This window comes from Erpetoichthys calabaricus, chromosome 9 (genome assembly GCF_900747795.2).
Source record: "Erpetoichthys calabaricus chromosome 9, fErpCal1.3, whole genome shotgun sequence".
NCBI lineage: Eukaryota > Metazoa > Chordata > Cladistia > Polypteriformes > Polypteridae > Erpetoichthys > Erpetoichthys calabaricus.
The window spans coordinates 59,508,702-59,521,653 of record NC_041402.2 but is presented as its reverse complement, the minus strand read 5'-3'; the positions used below and the strand labels follow the sequence as shown (position 1 = coordinate 59,521,653).

Below are 12,952 nucleotides of genomic sequence, written 5' to 3'. Positions count from 1 at the left end.
AATTTAAAAAGGTTTTCTTTTCTTCTTAATAAAAATTTAAAAGCAGTACTTCGCCGGTGCAAAGCACGGGGATTTGAGCGACTGACGCATACAGACATATTCATGAGTGCAGGTACTTCAGAAAGAAAGCACCGTGTGAACCTAAAGTTTAAATTAACTTCATAGACCTACAAAAGGTAGGCTTGAGGCAAGATTGCTTTTCTCCTGTACAACTATACGTTGCATTCTTAATAGTAAGCTTGCACAGCTTGGTCATATTACAACCGGAGTGCTGAACTGACAACGTGGTATACAAACAGAACTATAACAATCGTAAAAAAAGAAAAAAAATAAGCTAAGAACCCGTGGATTAAATAAAAAGGCTCCTTCCTTGGCGAAGCAAGGAATAAGGAAGACCTTATATGGCGTTCGTTTATAAAACAGCTGAAAAGCTGTGTTAAGGCTGCTTCACAAAAAACAGATCCTTAACAAATTGTTATTGGTATATTTTCCCTCAGTTTAAAAAGGTTTTCTTTTCTTCTTAATAAAAATTTAAAAGCAGTACTTCGCGGGGATTTAGATATAGATATATATATATATATATATGTAGATATATATATATATATATATGTAGATAGATATATATATAGATATATAGATATATATATAGATATATAGATAGATATATAGATATATATATATATATATATGTAGATTTGTAAATATATATATATGTGTGTATGTATGTGTGTATATATGTATGTATGTGTATATGTATGTGTATATATATATATATATATATATATATATGTGGATGTGTATATATATATATTGATATGTGTATATATACAGTATATATATATGTGGATGTGTATATGTGTGTGTATATATATATGTAGATATGTATATATATGTTTACATACCCTCTTTAACACACTACTTCTCCGCTGCGAAGCGCGGGTATTTTGCTAGTAAGTTATATAGCACATTAAATGCTTTGTGTTAAGTGTTCCCTGAGCTTCTTAAACTGACTTCCTCTTGCACTAAGAGGAGGCGCCGGCAGCGATCGCCGCACAGAATACATTCACTTCATGATATTCCTGCTCTCTGAACATTTAGAATGCTAAGATACATACTTGATATAATTTTCATGGTGAAATGCAATAGAGCATGTATTAATCATGTGGGGGCACCGCGGCGTGGAGGTTGCACTGCTGCCTCGCAGCAATGGGGTCCCGGGTGTACCCTGCCTTGCATTTGCATGTTTTTCTGGTGGGTTTACTCTGCGTGCTTCAGTTTCCTTTCAAAGTCATGTAGAATGTGGGGTTTTGTTATGCTATATTGACCCTGCTAGTGTATGTACTGCTCGTATTCACCCTGCGATGTGCTGGTGACTCGTTCAGGAATGGGCGCCACCCTGAATGGATGGCATAATTAAACATGTATAACGAAGATATTTTTAAAGTTCTGTACACTCCGTGGGCTAAGTTTATAACTAGTTTTAATTTCACAAAGACGTTTATCGTGTGGTGATTGGTTATGTGGAGAAAGAAAAAGGAAGGAAAGGAATTGGGGTTTTGGTACGTCAGTTAGAGACAGCACGCGTGCAATAAAGAAAGCCTGCTCAGAAGAACATCCACTGAATTCTGTGTTCGTGTCTCCGACCACCAGATTACAAACCCAACATTTACACAATATTTAAGTTAAACCTGTGCGATACCCATTCATACATCCAGTTTTTTGGAGCCTCATCACACCTGCCATAAAGTTCTCTACACTGAACATACACCTGGGGACCCCTTACTGCGAGGGAGCAGCACTACCGCCTCACTACCGTGCATGTTTAATACCTGCTTTAATGCATTTTATCCTGAAAATGATATCAAGTATTTATCTTAGCATTGTAAATTTTCAGACAGCAGGAATATCATGAAGCGAATACATTCTGTGCGGTGATCGCTGTCTCCTCTTAGTGCCGGAGAAGTGAGTTTAAGAAGCGTAGTGATTAACAACTGGGTCGGGGAACACTTAACACAAACCATTTAATGTGCTACATTAACTTATGATGGGGTTTGAGAAAATCTAGTAAATTAAACAATGATTTTAGGATGAAGTTTAGTTTACGACATTCTACTTTAAATTATAAAGTAAACTATGAGAATAAAGTGGAAATGTCGACTTTAATCTTGACATAAACGGCGAGAATAAAGTGGAAATGTCGACTTTATTCTTGACATATAGTTTGTTTTTTTTCTTCCCTGTGTCCGTATTTTTCTTCTTCACCGTGGTCGTAATGCGATTCCGTAGGGCTATACCACAAATAGCATTATAAATGAAAGTTTTAGTTTTATTATTTATGCATATAGCTTAGCTTAAAGCAAGGTCCATATTAATGCAGTTTGCCTAAATGATGGTTCAGTTGGTAAAGATGTCATCACCAAGATTGCACTTGTTTTATTTTATTTTAATTTGGTGAATACTGTGTAATGCACCTGGGCTTGAAGCCTTGAAGTAATAGTACAACTATCAGTAATAATACTATTATTTATTTTATTGTCATTATTTATTAGTTTAAATATTATGCAGTTTAATGATGGTAAAGTTGTTTAAAAAGTCACTTTAACGTGTCAGTGGACAGAGATTGTTAACATTAACAGAAAATGTAGTTGTTTTACAAAAAATATTTACTATTTATTCCTTTTCTAAGACATGTTCAGTGCAATACAACTTTTGACAAGCACGTCTGGATATTTTACTAAGTCTAAATGCCTCTTTGGATGGTTGAAAATATGTTGTCAAAATTATAGTTTAAGTTTTTGCAAAATTTGTTCAATAAAAAGGTTCTATATTTTGACTGCATCTGTCATGCAGTGTGATTCCTTCTCTTCATTAGTGCCACCCCCTTGAAAACTATCACTTTATGGGGCCATGCAAACCTGTATTAATACTTGTGTGCACATTAAAATGTTTTTTTTTGTACAATGTACAATGCTCTTGACAGTGGAATAGGTTATTCTTAGCCAGTCTACTGCAGTGGAAAATGTGGTTAACATCCACTCATGCATTGGAAAAAATACCGTCAAATACCGTGAAACCGGGATAATTTAGAAAAATACCGCCCACCCCTAGTATTGACTGATTCTGGGAACTTTTAGGTCTCCCCTCCTAAATAATATTTGTAAATTCAAATCAGGTGTAAGTAACCACCATTTCCAGACCATGGTTACTAGCTTCCACCTGTGATCAATTGTAATCAGTGTGATTAGTGAAGCATAAAAACAGCTGTTCCTGGAGCATTTTCTTGCTTGGTAGTGCAACTGACAGCAAACAACTGACTATGGGTGGCAAGCCACTTTAAAAAGATCTCAGGGATAGAGTTGTGGACAGACATAAGGTAGGAGATGGATACAAAAAAATCTCAGAGGCTTTACCAATCCCAAGGAGCACAGTAAAGTCCATAATAAAGAAGTGGCAAGTGTTTTGTACTACTAGAACCCTCCCTTGATCAGACTGTCCCTCTAAACTGGATGAAAGAGCAAGAAGGAAACTGGTAAGAGAGGCTACCAAGAGGCCGCCAATGGCCACTTTGAAGAAGTTACAGGATTTTATGGCAAAGAGTGGTCATTGTGTGCATGTGACAACAATTTCACAAGTGTTCCACAATTGTGGTTTGTTCAGGAGGGTCGCAAGGAAAAAGCCACTTTTCAAGAAAGGCCACATTAAGGCTCGTTTGAGTTTTGCCAGAATGCACCTTGAAGATTCTGATGCCAAGTGGAAAAAGGTCTTATGGTCAGATGAGGCCAAAATCGAACTATTGGGCCTCAATACCAAACGGTACACCTGGCGGAAATCCAATGCAGCTCACCATCCACAACACACCATACAGTACGTACAGTAAAGTATGGAGGTGGCAGCATTCTGTTGTGGGGACGTTTCTCTGCTGCAGGGCCTGGCGCTCTCGTTAGGGTAGAAGGAAAAATGGATGGGGCAAAATACCGTCAATTCTTGAGGAAAACCTGCTATCCTCTGCCAGAAAGTTGAAGATGGGCAGACTGTTCACCTTTCAACACGACAATGACCCGAAACACATAGTAAAATTGACCACACAGTGGCTGAAGGAGAAAAAAGTGAATGTCCTTGTGGGGCCCAGTCAAAGCTCAGACCTAAATCCCATTGAAAATCTGTGGAAAGATTTGAAGATAGCAGTTCACCAATGCTCACCATCCAATTTGACCAAACTTGAACAGTTCTGTAAAGAAGAGTGAGCGAGCAAAGTGAGTAGGGGGCAAAGCCCCTAGTGTATATATATATATCTATTATAAAAAGAAATCCTGTCCTGGAAAGCAAAAAGCAAGTCTACAATACGTGATCTTCTCGAGACATTTTAAAGACCCGTGAGACCAAAGACACGCCCTACTTACAATCTATCAAATAGGACAATAGGCAGCAAAACATTCAGTCTTGTGAAGGATTTGAGCACACACAGATCCAGGGCTCTCAGCGCATGTAAAGCGTATAAGGGACGTTATAAATTAAATGTCGACATCTAAGCGAAGAAGAAAGCAGCGCAGAGAAAAGAGACTCAAATGTGTTGGACAGAAAAAAGAGCAAAAAAGAATAATCGAGGTGTAAATTCAGAAAGTAAGGAAAGTAATTATCAGCCCGGAACAACTGGAATTGAAAAAAAAACAAAAAAAAAACACGTCCATTAAAAGACAATGAGTAAAAGAAAGTAGAACTTTATAAAGATGTTTACAAACGTTGACGCTAAACACATGCAGAGCAGATTAGAGACTATGAAACCAGTGAAATTAGAAAGGCTCAAAAAAAAAAAAAAAAAGGCGCTATACACATGGAGTAAGTTAAAGGATATGAAAGTAGGAAAATTAGAAAAATATAAAAAAAAAAGAAAGTAAAGATCGCAGTAGCGCAAACAAACAAACTGCCTCATTTAACTATGCACCAGTCTAACTTTGGTTTTGCACAATAATTGCTACACTATTGCACCTTAACACTTAATTCTACTTTATTCACATAATTGTACTTATTTGTTTTGTTCTACTATACTGTTACCTTTCAATCTATGATTTTTTGTTAATCTAACTGATATTCTTCTAACTTTGCAGTTTTTGATAAGCGGATCAGGATGCATTTCACTGCGTGTTGTCCTGTATAACTATGCATGTGACAAATAATCTTGAAAATTTCAAAAACGGAGTTTACCGCACATGCATTTATTGGTTACTTTGTTCATGTATATATATTTATCTGTCTGCTTATTTAAAAAGCTACATTTACCCCAGGAGTCAAAAACGTTCTGTCTAGCCCTTGTACAAAAACCTAGACAAAAGCTGGGGTATCACCTTGGTAACCCCATGTACTTTTGGAACTGTGAGAGGAGAATAGCATGACTTTACAAACAGGAGTCCAATGCAGAACTCAATTTTTTTTTTTTACAAAGTAAAAAAGTAAGTAAACTGCTGATGATGTAGATCGTTTTGTCTGTGCTGAAATTCCAAACAGAGAAACCTATCCTGACCTCATTAAAAAGATTGAACATATTGGGACTCACAAGATTACAAATATTGTTTTTACAGAAGTTCTGAAATAAAAGTGAAACTAATGAAATAGCAACAATTCAAAGAAAAAAAAAATCTGAAAAGTGCGTTTGCAGAAAACCAAAACACGGGGGTTGGCGAGCGAAGCGAGCAGGGGGCGAAGCCCCTTAGTATTATATATATATATATATATATACATATACATACATACATACATACACACATACAGTCATGGCTGAAATTATCGGCACCTCTGGAATTTTCCTTGAAAATGCACCATTTCTCCCAGAAAATTGTTGCAATTACAAATGTTTTGGTATACACGTTTATTTCCTTTATGTGCATTGGAACAACACAAAAAAACAGAGAAAAATAGCCAAATCTGACATAATTTCACACAAAACTCAAAAACCGGGCTGGACAAAATTATTGGCACCCTGTACTTAATATTTGGTTGCACGCCCTTTGGAAAAAATAACAAATCATGCACTTCCTATAACCATCAACAAGCTTGTTACACCTCTCAACTGGAACTTCCGACCACTCTTCTTTTGCAAACTGCTCAAGGTTTCTCAGATTTGAAGGGCGCCTTCTCCCAACAGCAATTTTGAGATCTCTCCATAAGTGTTCAATCAGATTTAGATCCGGACTCATTGCTGGCCACTTCAGAACTCTCCAGCGCTTTGTCTTCAGCCATTTCTGAGTGCTTTTAGAGGTATGTTTGGGGTCATTGTCCTACTGGAACACCCATGACCTCTGACGCAGACCCAGCTTTCTGACACTGGGCCCTACATTGCGCCCCAATATCTTTTGGTAGTCTTCAGATTTCATAATGCCTTGCACACAGTCAAGGCATCCAGTGCCAGAGGCAGCAAAACATCCCCAAAACATCTTAGAACCTCCACCATGTTTGACTGTAGGTACTGTGTTCTTTTCTTCATAGGCTTCATTCCATTTTCTGTAAACCGTAGAATGATGAACTTTACTAAAAAGCTCTACCTTGGTCTCATGTGTCCACAAGATGTTCGCCCAGAAGAATTTTGGCTTCCTCAAGTACATTTTGGCAAACTCCAGTCTGGCTTTTTTAGGTTTGTGTCAGCAGTGGGGTCCTCCTGGCTTTCCTGCCATAGCGTTTCATTTCGTTCAGATGTCAATGGATAGTTCGAGCTGACACTGTTGCACCCTGAGTCTGCAGAACAGCTTGAATATATTTTGAAGTTGATTGGGGTTGTTTATCCATCATTCAGTCTATCCTTCGTTGCAGTTTTATCAATTTTTCTCTTCCGTCCACGTCCAGGGAGATTAGCTACAGTGCCATGTGTTGTGAACTTCTTGATTATGTTGCGCACAGTGGACAAAGGAACAAGAAGATCTCTGGAGATGGACTTGTAGCCTTGAGATTGTTGATATTTTTCCACAATTTTTGTTCTCAAGTCCTCAGACAATTCTCTGCTCTTCTTTCTGTTCTCCATGCTTAGTGTGGCACACTCAGACACACAACAGAAAGGTTGAGTCAACGTTTCTCCATTTTAACTGGCTTCAGGTGTGATTGCTATATTGCCTGCACCTGTTTCTTGCCACAGGTGAGTTCAAACGAGCATCATATGCTTGAAATAAAACGATTTACCCACAATTTGAAAGGGTGCCAATAATTTTCTCCGGCCCATTTTTGGAGTTCTGTGTGACATGATGTCAGATTTGGCTTTTTTCTGTTTTTTTGTGTTGTTTCAATGCACATAAAGGAAATAAACATCCATATACAAAAACATTTGTAATTGCAATAATTTTCTGGGAGAAGTGGTGCATTTTCTGGGAAAATTCCAGGGGTGCCGATAATTTCGGCCATGACTGTAATATATATATATATATATATATAAAATCTACTATACAAAAAAATCCTGCGACACAACAAGACTTTTTGGAAGATTTTTTCAAGTCCCGCGAGATGAGATTTTGGCCATGAGACTTTTTCAATTCACGTCCTCCTCTCAACCATTTTCAACCACGCACACAGTAATCTCACCTCTCATTCAAGTGAATGCTTTTGATAGACACAGTTCCTGCACTCTCAGCTCTTATACATTTTAACATTTTCCTCACTTTAAGTTCTCAATGAAAGAAGATGTAATATGTCCAAATCTTAAATCTCTTTCTCGCAGGATGTATAATGCTGCTCGCATTGTAAAGGGGGTGCAGCTGAATGCATACTAAGGAGAACCGGTTGGATCATCGGGTTTGGTTTACCAGATATACAATTTAAAGAGATTGTTACATATGCATGTGGTTGTATGGCTGAACGCATGCTAAGGAGTAGCAGTCGGATCATCTGCAGGTTTGCTGCTGCTGATGAGCTGCGTGTTCAATTTGTTGCTTGTCATTGTTTTAAGAGCTGGGAGTACATGAAGCGTATCTGCCAAAAGCATTCCAACAACTGCTAGGTTTGATGTCCGTGAACTTGTTTTAAATGTTGTCTCACGTGACGTTAAAGTGTCTCTCGCGGACATCAAATTGTCTTCCGAGAAGATCACGTCTCATCTCCCTAGTCTCCCTTCCACCCACATTTGAAAGACATGTTTAATTTATAATTCTAAATTGGTCCAGTAAATGGATACATGTATTACATCCTTATGAAGGACTGCTTGCCAAGTTAGGGCCAGTTTATACTTCATGCTCAGAATGTGTACGTGCATGCATCATGGCTGCCACACGTTCATTTGATGTGTCCTCTGAGCACATCTTCAGAAATTAAGGACGGGTTTATTCTTCACGCAATGTGACGCATAATCCTGCTACGCAAGCAGTGTACTGTTTATACTTGCGTTTGTACTTTATGTAAATCTGGAAGATTCCGCCAGGTGGCAGTTCGAGATATCACGGTGAGAAAACGTTCAGCTTCCCTGTATTGTGAATTGCCTGAAACATCCATTAAATTCCGAGAACACCTTGCCACAATATCTCTCAAAAGGCTTTGCAGATCCTACAGGATCGATGTGCATGCTTCGATTTTTGATGAATGGTTGGATGTGATGAAGCAAAATGCAGACATACAAATGCATTAATGGTGCTTTTATATTCAAGCATTGCATATTCCCCAACGTAATGACACGATACATTTTAATGGTCTCACATACCATCTTCTGTGCAGTCTTTATTTTTTGCACCTTCACAAGAAATAAGAATGTACAGCAGCATATTTGAGCCACAGAGAAAAATATTAGGGACACAGTGAAAAGGTCTATTTTGTGATTAAATTGGAAATTTCAGCTTTAATTTCATAGTTGGTTTTATCAGCTGCCTCTCAGGGAATTACATCCCTGGTGTTCTCTGCCTGGAGTTTGCATGTTTTCCTGGTGGGTTTCCACAGTGTGCTCCAGTTTCCTTCCAAAGAAATGCAGGTTTGGGGATTTGTCATTAAACCGTGTTGACTTTAAACACATGCTTTATTACCTACTATACTATATTTCTACAATACACTATTTTATCCAGTGCAGACTATAGTCTTTTTCATCTCAAACTTTCCACACATATTGGGATCTACTTCCATCTTTAATTAGTCTAGTAGTCCTTCACTCACCTAAAATACCTATTATAAACATGTTTTTTTATTCCAAAAATAAGTGTTTATCTTGTGCATTTGATATATTTATATAACCTCTTCTTATTTGCAGGGAATTAAAAAGCCATTCACGGAAGTAATTAGGGCTAACATTGGAGATGCTCATGCTATGGGCCAAAAGCCAATTACCTTTCTTCGGCAGGTAGGAGTATTTTCTGTTGTTTAGGCCTGTATTAAGAATTTAAATGTAAAAAAACACCTCAGTCTTTAAAGACTTTGATTGCCAATGACTGTTAGTTATTTAATGATCATTTTAAAAATATCACCCGTAATAAGGATAAAATGTATATGAACAAATAAAATGGTAGCAGAATGAAGCAAGTACTTTTAGTGTTTTGTAATCTTGAAATGCTATAGTATCTATTTATAGGTATGCAGTAGGTTCTGTTCCATTATTTTAAAACCAAGTATTAGGTACTTCATTTGGACCCTTTTTTTGTGGCTTTTCATCCAATGCACCATATATAGATTAGGAGGTAGGATTTTAATTTTAATGCAGTTTTATGTAGAAATTTAAATACAATGAACTAATGGATTTATTTTTTTAAAAACGGAAACCAATTACAGCAAGGTTATCTAGGTAAAGCCATGAATAAGCATTGTCAATAAATGCTACTTTTTTCTACTGCAGGTAGTTGCTTTGAGTACATTTCCGGAGTTACTAGAAAGTCCGTCTTTTCCAGAAGATGCCAAGAAGAGAGCTCGCAGAATACTACAGGATTGTGGAGGCAATAGTTTAGGTATCTAGTTATTTTTCATTGTATAACTAAAGTGCTTGATTTGACAATCTTGGGACTTATTCTAAACTAGCTAACCCGCGGCACATAATCACGCCGCTTTTTTTAATGATTTTTAAGCACAGGGAAAAAAAATGAACATTTGAAAAATCCATAATTTAATAAACCACCAAGAAAAGTAACATTGCAACAATGCACGCTACGAACCAACATACAATTGTCCGTGACTGAAAACTGGAGGACCGCCGTCGCGCCTTCTACTCCCAGAGCGAGGGACAGGGTTGGACGGCGCTCGGGTGCGGAGGGTGGAACGGGGGGGAGAGGGGAAGGACACCCATTCCGCCCCCTCTGTCCCGGCCCCCGCGCCATTCTTGTCTGCTGATTTCTTAGTCATCTCTTAGTCATCGTTCAGTACGCACTGCCTGCTCATGTGCCTGCCCCAAACTCCTCACCTGAGTCGCTTTCGTCTGTGTACAGTCCACATGCACCTGTGAGTCACGTTGACTGTTCATTTTCCAAACACCGCCTCAGTCGCTTTCGTCTCTGCTACAGTCCACATACACCTTTGAGCCTCGTTGACATGGTAGTAGCGCTTGGGGGGGGGGGGGGTGTGTGTGTGTACAAAGGGCAGGGACGTAATCAGTGCAAGCGTATGACCCGCACTTACTGGGAATTTCTTGTTCGTGGGGAACAATTGCAAGCCCCGGTCTCCATCACGAATGGGCTTCAGCGGCTTACCCACGCCTCTCGGCGCCGGGTAGACACATGTTGATCCATTCAGTGTAGCGCGCGTGCAGTACCGGACATCCAAGGGCATCACAGACCCGTTAATGCTCAATCTCACGTGGCTGAAAGCCACTTGTCCCTCTAAGAATTTGGACGCCGACCGCTCTTGTGGCGCGTAACTATTTAGCAGGCGGGAGTCTCGTTCGTTTACGGAATTAACCAGATTAATCGCTCCACCAACTAAGAACGGCCATGCACCACCACTCACAGAATCGAGAAAGAGCTATCAATCTGTCAATCCTCTCCATGTCTGCGCCGGGTGAGGTTTCCCGTGTTGAGTCAAATTAAGCGAAAGGCTCCACACCTGGTGGTGCCCTTCCGTCAATTCCTTTAAGTTTCAGCTTTGCAACCATACTCCCCCCGGAACCCAAAGACTTTGGTTACCTGGTTGGCTGCCCGGTGGGTCATGGGAATGACGCCACCGGATCGCCAGTTGGCATCGTTTATGGTCGGAACTATGACGGTATGTGACTGTCTTCAAACCTCCGACTTTCGTTCTTGATTAATGAAAACATTCTTGGCAAATGCTTTCGCTCGAATTGTTGACGGGCGTGGCTCTGTCGTGCATGTGCCATAGTCGGCTGCTTAGTGAATTGTTGGTGGGCGGGGCTCTGTGAGTTGGCGGGCGTGGCTCTGTCTTGCGTGCGTCTTGCTTGCCATGGACTTCGTGAATTCTTAGAGTTGCTGGGCGTGGCTCTGTGAGTTGTCATCATATCCCATGGTCTTAACAGTTGGTGGGCGTGGCTCCGAGATGTCATCGTATCCCATGGTCTTAGTGTTGGTGGGTGGGTCTCTGAGTTGTCGGGCATTGCTATGTCGTGCGTATCCCATGGTTGTCTTGCTTGTTCTGTCGGCTTAGTGAATTATATATATAGATTATTATTTATTGCTTTGAGTTTATTCTTTTTTTTTTACACAGGATCATATAGTGCAAGTCAGGGGTTGGAAATTATACGTGAAAATATTGCAACATACTTGGAGCACAGAGATGACGGCATTCCTGCTGATCCCAATAATATTTGCCTCACTACTGGGGCCAGTGATGGCATTATGGTAAATAAAAAAATGGAATAAAAATCTTAATGGTTCAAATTCTAGTTTAAAACTTGAATATTGTGGAATATTTCTAGGAAATGCTTTTAAAAGGTACAGAAGAAAAACTATAGAACAAAGTTAGGACAAAACAAAAATTAATCACACATTTAACAAGAATCATTTTGTATTCTCTTAATAAATATGTTCACCAATCACCATTATTATAGGATTATATCTTACACAACTGTACATTTTTAAAGTTATTTTCTATAATTCTGTAAGTAGAAGATTAATTCTATAATGATAAACTTCAGTATGTATTCACAATACATGTTTAATTAATGTAAATGATTTTGTTCAGTCTTTAAATATTATATGTTGATATGTTGAAAGTTTGTTTAAAACTTACAGAATTATATAGTTCTGAAAATATGTAGCGGCAATATATTACTTACTACTTACTGGAATAGATTTGTTAGTTATTTTAAAAACAGTAACAAAAGGTGTATTTTTTTTTGCTTAATGCAATGACATGCTTTGCAAGGTGTTAATGTAACACAAACTTTCTTTTTTGTTCCAAATTATGTCAAATAGAATATATTCATTATATTTCAGAAACTAATTACACTAATAGCATACACTTTAACAAAGGATTAAGATTTTCTTTTCAGGCATTAACAATGATAAAATCAAAAGTACATTATTTATTTTTATTTTTTAAATCTAGAGTATTCTGAAGTTGCTAGTTACAGGAGATGGTCTGTCACGCACTGGTGTGATGATTCCTATCCCTCAGTACCCCTTGTACTCTGCAGCAATATCTGAACTAGGTGCAGTCCAAGTGAATTACTACCTTGATGAAGATAACTGCTGGGCACTTGATGTTAGTGAACTACATCGAGCATTGAGTTCTGCCAGGAAGTATTGCACCCCAAAAGTATTATGCATCATTAACCCAGGAAATCCAACAGGTAGGAGTTAAAATGACTGCATCGCAAAAAGTGAGATTAACAAATGCAGTAATGTTAAGGAAGAGGGAAGAAGGTAATGGGAGTTTATTATGCAGAAAAACAGACTTGATGCTAAATGTGAGGCCACAGTTAATTGAAAACAAGTACTTTTTATGTGGAAAGTAAAAGTTTGTATACATCGTTAATACATTGAATCTGATCTCCTCTAAATTTAAACACAACTTAATATTTTGGTTAAATGGCAAACTAAAAGAAATTTCATTCAACTGG

The 12,952-nt window shown here is 38.4% G+C and overlaps 1 protein-coding gene across 1 annotated transcript in view; it reads left to right on the top strand.

The window, feature by feature from the left end:
* gpt2 (glutamic pyruvate transaminase (alanine aminotransferase) 2) overlaps positions 1–12,952 on the top strand; it is a 46,638-nt gene that overhangs the window by 18,978 nt on the left and 14,708 nt on the right. Inside the window, exons 2-5 of the mRNA XM_028809652.2 lie at positions 9,206–9,295; positions 9,785–9,893; positions 11,596–11,729; positions 12,439–12,682. Of these exons, the coding sequence (XP_028665485.1) occupies positions 9,206–9,295; positions 9,785–9,893; positions 11,596–11,729; positions 12,439–12,682 (577 nt within the window). The remainder of the gene's footprint in view (positions 1–9,205; positions 9,296–9,784; positions 9,894–11,595; positions 11,730–12,438; positions 12,683–12,952) is intronic.